Here is a 17500-nt window from a genome sequence, read left to right as displayed (position 1 = left end):
TGTTCTCACACCTGACAACACTGATTACCAAACAATTAATCTTCTCCCAAGTGGTTAACTACTGTACTCTACTTGTTCAGTGGCTACTATCCTCTTGGTAAGGGTAGAAGAGGCTCTTTAGCTATGGTAAGCAGCTCTTCTAAGAGAAGGACACTCCAAAATCAAACCATTGTTCTCTAGTCTTTGGTAGTGCCATAGCCTCTGTACCATGGTCTTCCACTGTCTTGGGTTAGAGTTCTCTTTCTTGAGGGTACACTCGGGCACGCTTTTCTATCTGGTTTCTCTTTCTCTTGTTTTGTTAAAGATTTTATAGTTTATGTAGGAAATATTTATTTAGATGATGTTATTGTTCTTGAAATAATTTATTTTTCCTTGTTTCCTTTCCTCACTGGGCTATTTTCCCTGTTGGGGCCCCTGGGCTTATAGCATCCTGCTTTTCCAACTAGAGTTGTAGCTTAGCAAGTGATAATGATAATAATAATAAAAGAATATCTGCCCTAAGTACATATATTCATTAACAATCGTTAGAGGTTCTTACATAATCCTTACTTATTGTCTCTTCATTTTCTTTGAACATTATCATTTTAAGGCCTACATTTCTGCTTTCTTTATTCACATTTTTTTATCATCTTTTGCAATTCCTCTCATGATCCATCCTATAGAACTAATTTATGTCACCTGCAAATCTTAAGTTGTTGAAGTATTCCCCATGAATATTAATTTGTAAATTTCTCCAATCTAAAATTTTAAAACTTCCAAGCATGCTTTCAATAATTCAGATGGCGTCTCCCTGTTTAACTCCTTTCTCAATCGGAATTGTTTCACTATCTTGGTGTAGTTTTAGGATCACTGTTCTTCCTGTATAGATATCTTCAAGTGTTCTAACATAAGATTCATCTATTCCTTGTCTCTGAAGGGATTTCATTACTGCATACGTTTTTACAGAATCAAAAGCTTTCTCATAGTTTGTAAATGTCATACTTAGTGGTTTGCCATACTCCTTTTTTTCCATTAACTGGTTAATTACATGGATATGGTCAATTGTTTGAATACCCACTTCTAAATCCTGCCTGCTCTCTTGGTTGATTAAAGTGTAGCTGTCTTTCTATTCAGCTTAATGTGATCTTTGTTAATATTTTGTATAATACAGAGAGTTAACTTATTGGGCGGTAATTTTCCAGATCTATTGTGTCTCCCTTTTCGTGAATTAGTATAATGATAAAGTTTTTCCAACCCGTTGATATACAGTAGAGTATTCTTGCAGACATTTTGTGTAAAGCATTCAGCAAGTTTTACTACTATGAAATCTCTTCCATATAGTATTAAATCAATTATTAGGCCAGCTTCTCCTGCTGCTTTGCCTCTTTTCATGCCTTTTGATATATTTGGTACCGACTCAAGTGTTTCATTATTTCTATTGGAACAGTTATTTTTATGCCAGTATTGAATAGCATTGTAGAAGAATCCTTTACAATTTTTATCATTCCATCTCTATTAGTGATAATATTTCCATTTCCATCCTTTAATCCAAATAACTGCTTCTGGGAGTTTATCCACGATAGAGCAATCAAAAATGAATGTGGCAGCGACTATTTTATTGTTCTTCTCTAGAGTCACCCCTCGTTGAAGGACACACACACACACACACACACATATATATATATATATATATATATATATATATATATATATATATATGTATGTACAATATATATGTGTATACTGTATATGATGCTTGGGCATGTTATTTTACGTTTATAATGAAAAGACAATGTCTTAGTTGTGTTCCAAATTCGGAGAATACAAATTGTCTTTCAGTTGATTTTCAGAATAACAGGATAGGTGCATTTACCTTTTTCCATTTTGTTAATTAGTTTAGGAATTTCAAAATATGTTTGTGTTAAAGTTTTCACAACCGTAGCCTTTATATTAAGGTGTGTTTCTATCACTCACGCAATGTAATTCGGATGGAGGGTCACCGAGTGATTCGAAACGTGTCGACACCAAATAATAAATAAAAACTATTGAGAGGACTATAATCTTTAATACAGGGTCTTTAGAATAAATGAAAGATTGAAAAAAGAAAATCAGGCACAATGGCTAGGTTCAGTAAAATTTGGAGATCAAATCGCCTGACATTACATTTAAAAATCTGGCTATGTATCAGTTTAGTGAGATCGGTGTTATGTCGTGGTATGATAATGAAACAATATCCAACAGATTTTGTAGATTTGAGAACAAAGCCCTCAGAAAAATATTGGGAGCTAAATGTCAGGACAGGATTATAGGTAGTATGTTGGCCAGGGCACTAGCCACTTGTAGAGATACTACCACTAGAGAGTTATTGGGTCTTTTGACTGGCCAGACAGTACTTCATTGGATTCCTCTCTCTGGTTACGGCTCATTTTGTCTTTGCCTACACATACACAGAATAGTCTGGCCTATTCTTTTCACATTCTTCTCTGTCCTCATACACCTGACAACGCTGAGATTACCAAAGAATTCTTCTTAGCTCAAGGGTTAACTATTGCATTGTAATTGTTCACTGGCTACTTTCCTCTTGGTAAGGGTAGAAGAGACTTTTTAGCTATGGCAAGCAGCTCTTCTAGGAGAAGGACATTACATAATCAAAGCATTGTTCTCTTGTCTTGGGTAGTACCATATGATCTGTACTATGACTTTCAACTGTCTTGGTTAGAGTTCTCTTGCTTTAGGGTACACTCGAGCGCGCTGTTCTATCTGGTTTTTTGAAGCTTTCATAGTTTATATATGAAATATGTCATTTAATGTTGCTGTTCTCATAATATTTTATTTTGATTGTTTATTACTTTTCTTTTATTTCCTTGTTTCCTCTCCTCACTGGATTTGTTTTTCCCTGTTGGAGCCTATGGGTTTATTTCATCTTGCTTTTCCAACTAGGGTTATAACTTAGCATGTAATAATGATAATGATAGTAATAATATGTGGATGAGATCATGGTGAGGGTAGATGGAGATGGTTTTGGGCGTGTTCTTCGCACTCTCCAAGAGAAATTAGTTCACCAAAGTTTTAACTGGACTGCACAAGGCATTAGAAGAGTTGGAAGACCCAGGCCCACATAACTAAGGATTATCAAGCGTGAAGTAGGAGATAATGAATGGAGAAGTATTGATTTAAAATCTGAAGATAGAGACAACTTGCGAAATCTAACTGAGGCCCTTTGCTTCAAAAGGCTTGGGAGATGAAGAAGAGGATATGGAGGAGAGTTGTCCAGAGAGATGCTATCTTCAGTTTACGCCCGTCACTAAGACATATATATATATATATATATATATATATATATATATATATATATATATATATATATATATATATATATATATATATATATATATATATATATATGAAGAAACAGCGTTCGACAGATAAGACAAGGTACAGATAAGGCTAGGCATACAATAGATGCAGTATAATGAAAACGGTGTTTGAATTTTATTCATTTCGACGATAGGGAAATGAAGTTATCCTTATGAGGTATAATGTATAAGTTCCTTCAAGTTCAGCATTAACTTTAAGACAGAGATCACTTATGTTATCATGGGGGTGATACATTTACGGTGATACATTTTCGGTCATTGAATCATTAAAGTTTTGAAAAACTGCAAAATTTCTTGTCTTTGGTAACAATATATCAAGATATATTATCCTTACAAAGAACTGATTTTTTTCCAATTTGAGAAGATACAGGTGGACTTTTTTGTGTTATTTCTAGATAAGCCAGTTTTTTGTGTTTGTGTAAGAAAGGAAGAGAGATTTTAAAAGATTATCTAATGGGAAATACTAAAAAGAAAAACAAAAAAAGGGGACGTCCTGTTTGAAGAACAGGTGATGGGTGAACCATTATGTACTGACCAAGTAAATATGTGCACTTTCTCAGTTGTATGGACTTGAATAGAGTATATTGTGTTTGGTTCTTTGTATTTATGCATCTTATTGCCCTTATTACTTTGATTGTTATTAAAGTTTTCAGGGAGCTTTTAATAATAAAAAGATCCGACATTTAGAATCTTCAAAATTTAGTATATAAATTAGGATGTAATTTAATGGTGAATGAATTTTCCCCAAACCAGTTATAGCGATGACATCATCACCAACTTGAATATATTTTTTATTCTTTTATCTTTGTTTTGTAAGAAGGCTGACTAATTCACTGCCTAATTAGGTTCTACATCATCCTCACCTGCTGTTGAGGGCAAACGTACACACCACTCTTCTTCATTCTGTATCCACACAGAAAGAAACAGCAGAGTTAATTTCACGCTATTTGAATTTAGCAACTAGAAATTTTCTGTTATAATCTTTTTTTTTTTTTTTTTTTTTTTTTAATTTTCCTACTAATTAGTTTTCATGAAAGTCGTTTGTGTGTGTAACGTGCTCATTTAGCTAATAAGGTGCATTCGTTGGTATTCTGAAAGAGAGAATCTCTTTGTATATATCTGATGCGCAAATGGTATGCAGAAGCACGTGCTGACTGTTACTTAAACACATGATGTTCTATTATATTCAAGAGATCAAGGTGCAGATATGTACTCAATTATAGTTCAGACGTCTCTCTCTCTCTCTCTCTCTCTCTCTCTCTCTCTCTCTCTCTCTCTCTCTCTCTCTCTCTCTCAGCATCATATCTGCGTAATTGTGAGCCCAGTGTATAATGTTCCTTTTTTCGTTTACGTATTCTTAAGAATCATGTAAAGAAAATATCCGATAGAATGAGTAATGCTGCTAAAACTTATGTTGGCATTACAGTATATACTTTAATTTGCTTTTAATGTAAATTTAGCTGTGTCATTATGCGATGAGTCAGGATTAAGATATATATATATATATATATATATATATATATATATATATATATATATATATATATGTGTATATATATATATATATATATATATATATATATATATATACACACTGTATATATATGTATGTATGTATATATATATATATATATATATATATATATATATATATATATACAGTATATATATATATATATATATATATATATATATACAGTATATATATATATATATATATATATATATATATATATATTACTATTATATATAGTTAGCTAGATAAATATAAAAGTAAATAGATATGTTTATAATCCTAGACCTTTTTCCAGGTGGTCGCTGGATGAAAGATGAGGAAGTAGTAGGAAAACTTTTGTTTAGGCTTATTGATTTAAGGAATTATTTTTCAGACAGACTTATGTTTAATACACGTTCTTTTCTTCGGTAGCCATATTTAATATTTCTGTATATCGCTCACATAAATTATGTCCTCATGTATTGAGTATATTCACAATTCGGGAAAAGGATATTTCACTGCAACGAACAAATGAATGTATATTCTCTGAAGGTTTAAAGGGCGTTTATGAACGGTTGAGGTAAAGGACAGGCCATTTTGCTGAAGCTCAACATCATTAGAGCCAAATCCCGCTCTTCACCCAGTTAAGGGCCAAGAAGGACCAGGCAATGGCGATTATCCTTACCTCACATGGACAGTGTTTCTCCTCTCTTCCTGTTATTCCATTTGGGGTGTAACGAACTCTGCCAGTTTCTCTTTAATTTCATTGATTCTCGTGTCAGCCAATTTATGGCAAATATTCAGTGTCAATAAGCTTTGAATTTCTTTCCATCTGTTGATTTCAGCTTTCTAAGATGGTAAGAATGATGCTTAACAAGTTTTTTTTTTTTCACAAAGTTACATATTTACTATTTATGACAATTTAGATTTAATACAAAATGCACAAAACAATCTCTAAAATCCTGATATAACACAAGTCATTTTAGAAAAATTGCGTTTTCCGGAGATGACTTGATGTGATGTGTTAAATAACTGTTGTGATTATGATTTTTATTACTAGTGTATGCGACCCGTAAATAATGAATGCTAAATATTTAGATATGCATGCACACGCACCCCTCTCTCTCTCTCTCTAGGGCAGGGGTTCTTAACCTTATTCGAGTTACGGACCCAATTGAGAATCTGGTGAAAGTTATGGACCCCTTTCCTAGAAAAACGCAAATAAACACAACATTGCAATTGGAAACCATTCTAGAAGTCAAACCTGACGGCGACAACGATTGTATGCTAGCTTAGTGGAAGGTTTAAAATAGTATCCTATGCCATCTTACAGATTTACTGTTTTTCAGTAAGTAAAGATACGTGCGTAGCATCTGCTGATATCAAAACAAATATAATTTAATACTGTACGTAGACATAGTGAATATGAATGTTAATTTTGAATTTGACCTTCACGGACCCCTGAGGCTCATCCGTGGCCCCCAGGTTAGGAACCGCTGCTCTAGGGTATGCCTACTCCCTCTCACCCTACTCAAGGAACGGGAGAATTGAGCGTGTATACGATATATATATATATATATATATATATATATATATATATATATATATATATATATATATATATATATACACAGAGAGAGAGAGAGAGAGAGAGAGAGAGAGAGAGAGAGAGAGAGAGAGAGAGACTTGCACTTTATTACATATTGAAGATTATTATTATTATTATTATTATTATTATTATTATTATTATTATTTTGCTTACAAACTGATGAAAAAAACGTTGATAGCCATGAGTTTTATTGGTAACCCCTTGTAATAGGAATATTCATTCGTTTTATTACTAATGTTAATAAAAAAACTTGTGTAAGTAAATCGATACTCTCCCTTTTGTTATTTTTTATATGAATGTTTATGGTGATAGATTATTAAGGACACAGTCCTTAAAAAATACGGGTTATGTCGTCTACATTGAATAAAAACATCGAATGTAAAATTTCTTGAAGCGTGAACGTTTCACGTGCTGCTAATTTTGCACCTCGTTTTCGTTACTTCCATAAGATTTCGCACTTTTCCCGATGTCGGTCCTGGTTAGAAAATTGAACGAATCTATTTGGGAAGAATCGTTATTTCATGCTCGTCACGGAGAAAGACGTTGTGTCTTTATTCATAGAAATTAAGTCAGAAATTTTCGCGATGTTCGCTAAGATCAACTTATTGAAGAACGATACTAAGTGAAAACGGTCGAGCCTAGTGATTTATCAGTGACTTTTAAGACGACGGGTAATTGCAGAACTCGGTGTAAATTCGATGGTGACAAGACTAGTTTTCCACGGGTAATGGCTGCGCACGCGTAGAAGTGCGTGTTCACTCACGTGCTCCAACGTAGAGGCGGGCTGGTGGCTCCCAAAAGGAGGAGCAGGAGATGCAGTCTCGGTTTTAATATCCTGTTTACAGAGGAAGTGATATTAGAGGAGTTCTACATTTTTGGGTTTTATGGTGATTATTGCGTTGATAATATAACACGATATATATATATATATATATATATATATATATATATATATATATATATATATATATGTGTGTGTGTGTGTGTGTGTGTGTGTGTGTGTCTGTGCGTGTGTGTTAATAGCTAAGCTACAATCCCATTTGGAAAAGCAGTATGCTATAAGCCAAGATCTCCATAGGGAAAATAGCCCAGTGAGTAAAGGAAATAAAAAATAGATAAACTACAAGAGAAGTAATGAACAGTTAGAATATTTTAAGAACAGTAATAACATTAATGTAGATATTTCATATATAAACTATAAAAAGACTTATGTCAGCCTGTTCAACGTAACATTCGCTGCAAGGTTGAATTTTTGAAGTTTTTCCGATTCAACTACCCGATTAGGAAGATCATTCCACAACTTGGTCACAGATGGGATAAAACTTCTGGAATACTGTGTAGTATTGAGCCTCATGATGGAGAAGGCATGATTTTTAGAATTAATTGCATACCTAGTATTACAAACAGGATGGCACTGTCCAGGAAGATCTGAATGCAAAGGTTGATCAGAATTATGAAAATTTGTAGGTTACATGCTTAAAGAACTAACTGAACGACGGTGCCATAGATTAATATCTACATCAGCGATAAGAAGTTTAATAGACCCAAGTTCCTGTCCAACAAAGTAAGATGAGATTCAGCAGTTGAAGACCAGACAGGGAAACAATACTCGAAATGAAGGAAAAGGAAAGAATTTAAACACTTCAGAATAGATTGACCCAAAATCTTGAAAAACTTTCTCAGTAAGTTAATTTTTTGTGCAATTGAAGAAGAGACAGACTGAACGTGTGTCTTTTCTCAAAAGTAAATTTACTATGAAGAATACACGCAAAATTGTAAAATTCATGAAGAACATTATCAATGATAAGCTCCAGATGTTGAGGGGCCACTGTCCTCGATCTACTTACAATCATACTTTGAGTTTTGTATTTGTGTCCCATAATTTGCACTATGCAATAATTCAGGTATATTTCTGTTAAGGGATTCAGGAACCCCAGTTCTATATTCAGGAGATGGAATTGATACAAAGAGAGTAATATCATCTGCATTTGCAAGTAGTTTGTTATCCAGGCCAAACCACATGTCATGTGTATAGAATAATATGAAAGCTAATGGGCCAAGAACACTACCCTGAGGAACGCCAGATATCGCATTCCTGTACTTCGATGGTGCCCATCATCAATAACTCGTTGCAATCTATTACTTAAAAATTCTGTAATGATGCTAAGGAATTACCCTCCCATCCCAACTGAAATCAAATGCCTCATGATTAACGTAGTCAAAGGCAGCACTAAAATCAAGGTAAATCATGCAAAGTTTCTGATCACAATCAAGGGATTTCTGTACATTATTGGAGATTGTAAGAAAGGCATCATATGCTCCAAGGCCTTTACGAAAGCCAAATTGCAAACTAAGGAACTTATGGTTATCTTCAGCAAACCTATTTAGACGTTTTGTCAGGTGTTCTAAAACCCTAGATAATATGGGAGTTATGGAAATTGGACGGTAATCAGCTGGACTTTAGCTACACCAAACACATTTACAGAATGAGATAATGTTACCAACTCCCCAACAAGTGCTAAAAGAACCTCTTCTTGCTAATTTGTTGAAATAAAATAACTTTAGACCTAAGAAATGTGCAGTCTTTATGAAAAACAAAGGAAAAAATACCATTTTAGTGTACACCTCCCTAAGCATCAAACTCCTTTAAGAGAGCTTGAATTTCACAAGACCGAAAAGCTAAACTAGTTAATTTAGCTTTAGGAAAACAGGCTTACTATTAAACACATCAGCCAAAAGGTTTCCCTTTTCCTTTGGACAGTGAGTGACAGTGCCATATGTTTTAAGTAAAGGAGGAACTGTTACGTCTACATCAAAGAGTGCAAATTTAATGATAGCCCACCATTTTTATTCCTTGGGTGCACCAAAAAGGATTTCTTTTGTGGTTAAATTGTATTCGTTTCAATTGAAGCATAAAATCTCCGAGCAAAATCTCTTTGCTGATTATAGTTATTCCAAGTCAAATCTGAATTGTTACTCTTCCAATGATTATAGGCCTCCTGCTTCTCCGGTTAAGCACGTCTATTATCATCATTGAACCAGAGTTTGTCTTTCCCTTTGTACTTTACCATACAAGAAGGGATACGCCTATCAGTTATGTTGACCAGATTCTCATTCAAAAGAACAACAGGCGCAACACTATCATACAATTGTGATCAAGTCAAATTCAGAAGATTACTCAAAACGCCATTCCAATCTGCTTGAGATTTTATATAAATCTTACACGAGTATGACATCAGGGACTGGCTGTTCAGTCTTCACTACTAGTAAAATTAAAGCATGATCAGATGTCCTAACTGGAAAACCAGACTTACATGCTTTAACACCATGGGAGTCAGTGTATAATAGGGCCAAGCAGTTACCGGACATGTGAGTAGCTTCATTTATGATTTGCTCACAGCCTGAATCAGAGGCAAAATCCAAAGCTCTTAAGCCATGGCGATCAATTGGAGAAACAGAGTTTAATCAACGGTGAGCATTGAAATCACGTACAAAAACAAAAGAGCCCTTTCTATCATCTTGTATCTTGGCCATAATGGTGAGAATGCAATCAAAGATAGGATAATTCATGTCTATATTCCGGTAGATTGGACACAAATAGAAGTTGTCAAGCCTGCCACGAACTTTTATTACCTGAATCTCATGACATCCACGTTTGTAGGAGGACTTATGAAAAGCAGGGTACTCAGTCCTAATATACACTGCCATTCCCCTTGCCCTAGGAATGGCATCCCGTTTTTATATTATTGGCTTCTTGAAACCAGTAATAGTGAGCTCAGATGAATACCTAATTGGAGAAACCAATGTTTCTGATCATAAAAGAACATCTTACTGTCTGGACACAACAGTAAGGTCTTGAATATTAGCGTACAGACAACGAATATTGAAATGCAGTAGACGACACTGGAGAAGTGTAGGACGTATTGGTCCTGGATTACGATCAATGTATCCAGACAGGATATAAATTGAAGGTAATAAAAAGATTAATCACACTCCAAAACTAACTTAAGAATAATGATAACAAAAATAATAGGTACATAAATATATATAAAGTGATTAACACAACACATACAATAGAGGTAAGAAGTTGGATAAAATTGGTTAACATGGATGTGTCGACACATCATGCAAGGCTAAGCCACTTCAACTGGAGGGAGGACAGTAAGGAGGATTCTGAAAATGAATAGTTGTGAGGAAGATAAAAAAGAAGATAAAGCAAAGACAATCTTTTGATAAACCACCAAACATCCGTGGCCCTTTTATTAAGCCTGTCCAACACACCATTTAGAAATAAAGAGGAAGAGAAATAAGATACAATAGTTAGTTTAAATGTACCCCCAAGCATGACTCTAATCCAAGACAGTGGAAGATCATGATGCAGAGGCTATGACACTACCCAAGACTAGAGAACAATGGTTGGATTTTGGGGTGCCGTCGTAGAAGAGCTGCTCGCCATAGCTAAAGATAATCTTCTACCCTTACAAAGAGGAAAACAGCCACTGCACAATTACAGTGCAGTAGTTAACGCCTTGAGTGAAGAAGAATTGCTTGTTTTCAGGTGTATGAGGAGAGAGGAGATTGTGAAAAGAATATGCCAGACTATTCGGTGTATGTGGAGCCAAAGTAAAAATTAGCCGTAACTAGAGAAAGGGTTCAAATGTTGTACTGTACCGTCTGGCCAGTCAAAGGAGAATATATATATATATATATATATATATATATATATATATATATATATATATATATATATATATATATATATATATATATATATATATATATATATATACACACACGTGTGTGTGTCAACGTAAAGTCGTTTCCCTCAGCAGTGTTTGGATCCAATGAAAGGTAACACGATTCAGCACCACATTCTTTTTCTGTTGAATTATTGATGAACTTACTATGCTTTAAGCTTCCACATCATAAGTCACTTCACACCTACAAAGTGGGAGCATCAGCATCAGCATCGTGTCTGTCTCCTCAGCATACACTCTTCCTTTAACTTTTATCTGGCACGCAGGTTTTTGTGTGGGTATAAGCCGTTTCCATTGAACACAAAACACATCTTTGTAGATTTTTGGAGACGGCTGTTTATAGGATAGGTTTTAATGCCTTTATTACCTCCACCAAGGAGGCTATAAAATCGAGTCTTTTTAGCATATTTCACTCCATCCATGGGAGGGAAATATATTGTTTTCCCTGATATTTCTTCTCCCCTTGCTGTCAAATCTTCAAATCGATTCATTTCAGTTATTTCTGGGTCAAATTACCTGGAATTTGTCACATAGGTGGAGTGGGCAAATACTCAGGTGTGTTTTAAATTTTTTATTTTGTTACATACCTTTAAAATAATTTTTGTTTTATTCTTTATTTTTTGACAAATGTATATTTTGGTCTCCTGTTCCCTGGTACTATAACCGAATTGCCTGGCATTTGATACGGAGATGCCTTAGATAGATACCAACCTTTTCGGCATACGGTTGTTCATTTTTAGTCCCAAAAATGTACATTTTTGGCTCATGGGCCCTCATAATTACATCAAATGACCTGAAATTTCTTATGAGGGTGCCTTGGATATATGTCCATAGGATGTAATTCAAGGTTTTCGTATACATTACTTCAAAATGATTAATTTTAGTGATTTTCGTTTTTTTTTTTTAACAAAAAAATTGCATTTTTTTCTTTTTTTGCCTTTTCCCCTGGGATTCAAACTACATGTCCCGAAATTTGGTATGGATATGCCCATAATATAGACCCACAGGGCGTTATTAACATTTTTTGCGTACACCACTTCAGAATGATTTCTTGTAAATCTATCAGGGATCCATTTCTGAAAAAGAATAATATGGGCCATTCCATGTTTGCATGGGGGAAGGAAATGGAGTGAAATATGCTGTATTTGCTTGACAAATGTTCCCTTTTTATGTTGTTTATTTATTACCTCGTCAATGAGATTATACAATTTAGTCGGTTTATTTATTTATTGTTTTGTCTGTGTTTCTGTTTGTTTATGGTTACGTCAAAACTACACGACGGATTTTGACAAAATTTTCACCACAGATAGATCTTTGGTCCTGGACGACCCCATTTACTTTTGGAGATGATCCGGATTTGCATTTTTCTCTATTTTAAAGATAACGTCAGAACAAATTGACAAATGTTGTCGAAATTTCCATCACAGATAGAGCTTAGGCCATGGACGACTCCATTAAATTTTGGAGATGATCTGGTTCCGGATCTGGATTCTAGATCCAGATTTTCATTTTTCCCTATTTTAAAGATAACGTCAAAACAAATTGACAGATTTTGTCGAAATTTCCATCACAGATAGAGCTTAGGCCATGGACGAGACTAGGTTTTGGAGATGATCTGGTTCCGGATCTGGATTCTAGATCCGGATTTGCATCTTTATGTGTGATTGTCTGTCTGCGGACAGGATTACACCAAAATTACTGGACAGATTTTGACGAATTTTTCACCACAGATAGATCTTAGATCTTTTACGGCCCCATTGAATTTAGATTTTTATATCCTCTCGAGCGTCTATTTATAATGGTAAATATTTATGAATAGAGATCTCCAGGCTAGAAGCATTATTAATGCAAAATTATTGTCATAGATGTGTTCTATAATTTGTCTTCGCCATTTCCTGAATACTTTTGATGTCAGTTCAATCTGTTGGTCTTCTCGCTTAATCACTATTGTCTGATTTTGTCTTTTATTTGCTATGTTGTCATTTCTTTTATTTCTTTTGTACTGAAGTTTAACTCTGGTAAATAATTCATTTTTGTGGTTTCTACCATTTCGCTTATTTTGTTGTACGCTATATCCTTCCCTATAATTGTCGTATTGATTTTTTAGTTCAGGTTTATACATCGTAGCTTTCCTCCTATTACCCTTGTTTCTTATATACTCGCGCCTTAATTTATCAGTAGCTGTACTTTTTGTGGATCTTAATATTTTAATAAATCTATATTCTATTATACCGTTTCTATTTCTGTTAGGTCTATTATTTTTTATGTATGAGTTTACGATGGAATATGTAGCCTCTTACAGAAAACGATAGAACTTATTTCCCACCCCTCCTCTCTGGTAACGTATACATAGAAAATGTAATGGAAATATTAGATGGGTGACTATACTATCCTAAAGCAACTGTTAGTTTTATTCGCTGATTTTTCTACATAAAATCTGAATTAAAATCATAGATCAGTCGATGATACTTTTATTGGGATTTAAAACTTTCCATGAATAAATTCCGTGGCATATGGAATCGACCTGGTAATTATTCCCAGGTAACTGTGGAATATTGGATTATACCTAAGCTAAAGTATATGTACAGAAAACATATACTTTGAGTTCTTTGCTACAAGGACTAATTAAGGTTAATTAGATAAACTGAATTGTGTTAAGTAAGGTTAGTTTATTTTCACCAACCTTACTATCGAATTTTCAAATAGCAAGAGAATCAAGTTATTATGTAATGTTGACGCAGGCTAAATTAATTTTTCTAGAAAGGGCTTGAATTTTCCCTTTTTTGATTATTTAAACATTAATTTTTATATTGCGGCTCATTGTGTATTATTTGTGACTGTGAAGTTTAGTTCCATATGTTCGTTTAATATCTTTCAATAAGAATACTTGACGTCTAAATAATCCCTCTTTACTGTACCTGTATGTAATAATTAAACAGGATTGCCTCCAAATTGACATATTGTTTGATCGTTAAATACGATTAACTTTAAATTGACTAATGAATGCTCATCGAAATATAGGAAAAGCCAGGTCAAATGGCCACACATTGAGTCTTTGATTGTAGAGGCTAACCCATATTTAAATCAACACAAGGATTTTCTAGATGTTTCGAACATTATTTTTAAGATACAAGTTAGTTTATATGATTTAAAAGTATGTACGTCATGCATTAATATACTGTATATATATATATATATATATATATATATATATATATATATATATATATATATATATATATATATATATATATATATATATATATAATATGTGTGTGTATGTATGTTGATTTAATGTGTATATATAGATAGGCTGATAGATGTAGAGTACAGATTTAGGTGAGCCATTTGATTTATTTTTATTACATAGTATAGTTTCAGTGCATGAAAATAATGATACTCTAAATTCAAGCCTATTGTACATATACAGTATAATCGATTTTCACATATGTACTGCTCGCAGAAATAAATAACTAACCAACTATCCGGTTTATTTGAGTAATGGTGGGTTTACGTGCTGGGTTCTCAAGGTCCCTTGTAAAGTGAATCGCTCCTCGTTGGAATTTAAATGTGAAAATTGTACGTTGCCTTCCGATTTATGTTCGTTCTCCTAGTAATAGCATAAATTCAGTTAGAAGTGTAGATCTTGAGTTATGCGCTGTCCAGACCTAGGATGACCTCTGTTAATTCCCTTTGCTTTCTTTACACATATTGTGGATATTTACTTATCTTGATGTGATAATTTTTACCATTGCAAATGAAGTTGGGAGGAGGTTATGTTTTCGCCCCTGTTTGTCAGTTTGTCTGTTTGTCTGTTTCTGAAACAAATTTCTGACCAAAATCTCACTCATAGAGTTGTGAAACTTTCAGGGATTAATTGTTATGTTGAGACGTTGATGTGATTTAATTTTGGAAGTCCTAGGTCAAAGGTCAAGGTCAAGGTCGAGCAAAGGTCGACCGAATTAACTTTAACCTTGACCTCAAGTTTGCACATGGTTGTCAATGAGACATCAAATACACCGGAGGTCTAATTTGATTCTGGGAAAGGCAAGTTGGTTTCTGTAAATAAGCTGCCGTGGTGGAGGTCTGCACTCTCAGAGTGCTTGTGTAGTTGAATACTGTAATTATTAATGCCTTCATTTAGATAAACGTCTTAGACTATTGCATTAATGCGTTTACTTTTATTTAAGAGAACTGGCCTTTCTTTCCCATTGAATTCCATTTGTCCTTTCTCTCTCTCTCTCTCTCTCTCTCTCTCTCTCTCTCTCTCTCTCTCTCTCTCTCTCTCTCTCTCATTTCCTATTATTTTTTCTTGTTTGCTGCCCTATCTCCAATCCCCTTCTATTTTTACTAGTGGCGACAAGTGGCTATGTGGTTTTTTGCTACCTGCTAACTCACCATAAAACAAATGCATACTTAACTTTAAATTCCCTCCTTTCCTACACCCTTTTCTCGTTCTGTCCTTACCTGCTCTCTCTCTCTCTCTCTCTCTCTCTCTCTCTCTCTCTCTCTCTCTCTCTCTCTCTCTCTCTCTCTCTCTCTCTCTCTCTCTCTCTTTATTACAATCCCTTTATTTCCAGTGTCTGTCAGTCTTCGAGCTATTTCTCTTGTGAGACGATATTTTTCTCTGCTTTTATGCCTTTTAGTTCTTTCCATCCCACCTGTTTGTTAACAAAGGTGTATCAACTTTTGTCTCTTATATTACTAAGTGACTCTCGTGGCCAACGGGTCATAAAATTAAGGTTCTTGTCTTCTATCACTAAAAGATGGACGCATGGCCAGTAGAACCCCTTGAATGAAAAAAAGATTTAAAAACACATGCACTCTCTCTCTCTCTCTCTCTCTCTCTCTCTCTCTCTCTCTCTCTCTCTCTCTCTCTCTCTCTCTCTCTCTCTCTCTCTCGTCAACCTGTGTCGTGGCTCTGTTGCAACTTGAAACATTGTTAACACTGAACCATGTATAATTTCCGATTCAACAAGAGAGTATTAATTTGAAAATAACCATCTCTTTTTCACAAATAGCCTTTCAGTTATAACAAAGCAAGACTGGTTGTTTCAAGTATTTCATTGATTTTAACCTTAGGAGTTACCTGCTCTGAATTGTTATATAGCATTATCACGAAAAGCTAATTACATGAATAAACATTGAATAGTGTTTTTATTGTCATATGTTTTAAATTTGTATCGCTGTATTGCATTGAATTAGGACCCCTATTTATCAGAGGGCGTCGGCTGTCGTTTGCGTGGGCAGTCGCCGGTATTATCTGAATACTTTTCGTAAATGATTATAAAATAAACTTTATAGTATGTGTCAGCGTCATGTTTTTATGTTTGTTAGTGTGTTTTTATACCAAATGATTTCACTGCCGTCTGATTACACGATGATAACGGGATTTTTATTCTTTTTGATTGATTAATTATGAGAACCTGTCGGCATTATTTTTCTATATTTGTTTGTGTATTATTTATCCGAAGTGATTCCATTGCTGTCTGATTACATAATGATAACGGGATTTTTATTCTTTTTGAGTGATTTATTAAGAGAACCAAAGAACCAAGCCTACGTTTTATTCTTCTCGAACAAATACATAAATAGTCTTACTCGAGGTTTTCGCGGTGAAAAATAACATGGAGATAGGTTTTCACGAATTCTATATGTGACAATTTACTTGATGGCTTTCAATGCATATTACTGTCATAAGTAGGGTACCAATCCTTTCTTGCCAAGGTATTAGTATATGAAAGTTTAGTTTTCATTATTTTTGTATGCTTTCTAACATGTTAGGCTGTCCAAAGTTTTCTAAGCTTTAGAATCGTAAATCTTTAAAACATGCCTTCAGCAGCTTCGTAGCATTTTACATTAGCCAATGAATTATCCAAGCTTCTTTTAGTATTGTCATTATAACCATAATTCTTGAAAATAGTAAGAGGTTTGCATTATAAATATGATATTTGAATGATATGCAGTATGTAAATTACACATTTATTTATGATACACGATTTCGTGGTGCTTCTGTTAATCCTGACGGAGACAATTACTACCCAACGTGCAACACCTGGATCTTCTGTTGGGTAGTAAAAGGATAAACCCTAGGTACTGTAAGATGTCATGAACTTCAATACAGAAGGCCTCCAATATTATTTTAAGGCAGTGAATGCTATGACAGACCTCGTAGAGATCCACGATTATATGTTTCCTAAACGTTTTCTAAATACGTCATAACTTTATCGGAATCAAGTCTTTGGATTTGATAGATCTCAAATTCTTGGTCATAAAGTATTCA

General features: G+C 34.2%; 2 protein-coding genes across 6 annotated transcripts in view; one reads left to right on the top strand and one right to left on the bottom strand.

Moving 5' to 3' along the window:
* Positions 1-17500, top strand: part of LOC137615339 (uncharacterized) — a 244782-nt gene that overhangs the window by 176162 nt on the left and 51120 nt on the right. The gene's annotated exons all lie outside the window — the stretch shown is intronic.
* Positions 16831-17500, bottom strand: part of LOC137615337 (galactoside 2-alpha-L-fucosyltransferase SEC1-like) — an 84044-nt gene continuing 83374 nt past the window's right edge. For 3 of the 5 annotated variants that reach the window (XM_068345134.1, XM_068345136.1, XM_068345135.1), the window contains one exon: positions 16838-17500. This exon is cut by the window's right edge and continues 234 nt beyond it. In XM_068345134.1, coding sequence (XP_068201235.1) covers positions 17434-17500 — 67 coding nt within the window. In that variant the 3' untranslated portion in view covers positions 16838-17433. The other 2 variants (XM_068345138.1, XM_068345139.1) reach the window with 1 other exon arrangement.

The sequence above is a fragment of the Palaemon carinicauda genome, chromosome 21, assembly GCF_036898095.1.
Source record: "Palaemon carinicauda isolate YSFRI2023 chromosome 21, ASM3689809v2, whole genome shotgun sequence".
Taxonomy (NCBI): domain Eukaryota; kingdom Metazoa; phylum Arthropoda; class Malacostraca; order Decapoda; family Palaemonidae; genus Palaemon; species Palaemon carinicauda.
The sequence above is the reverse complement of the archived record's forward strand: the minus strand, read 5'-3'. Positions and strand labels throughout refer to the sequence as shown.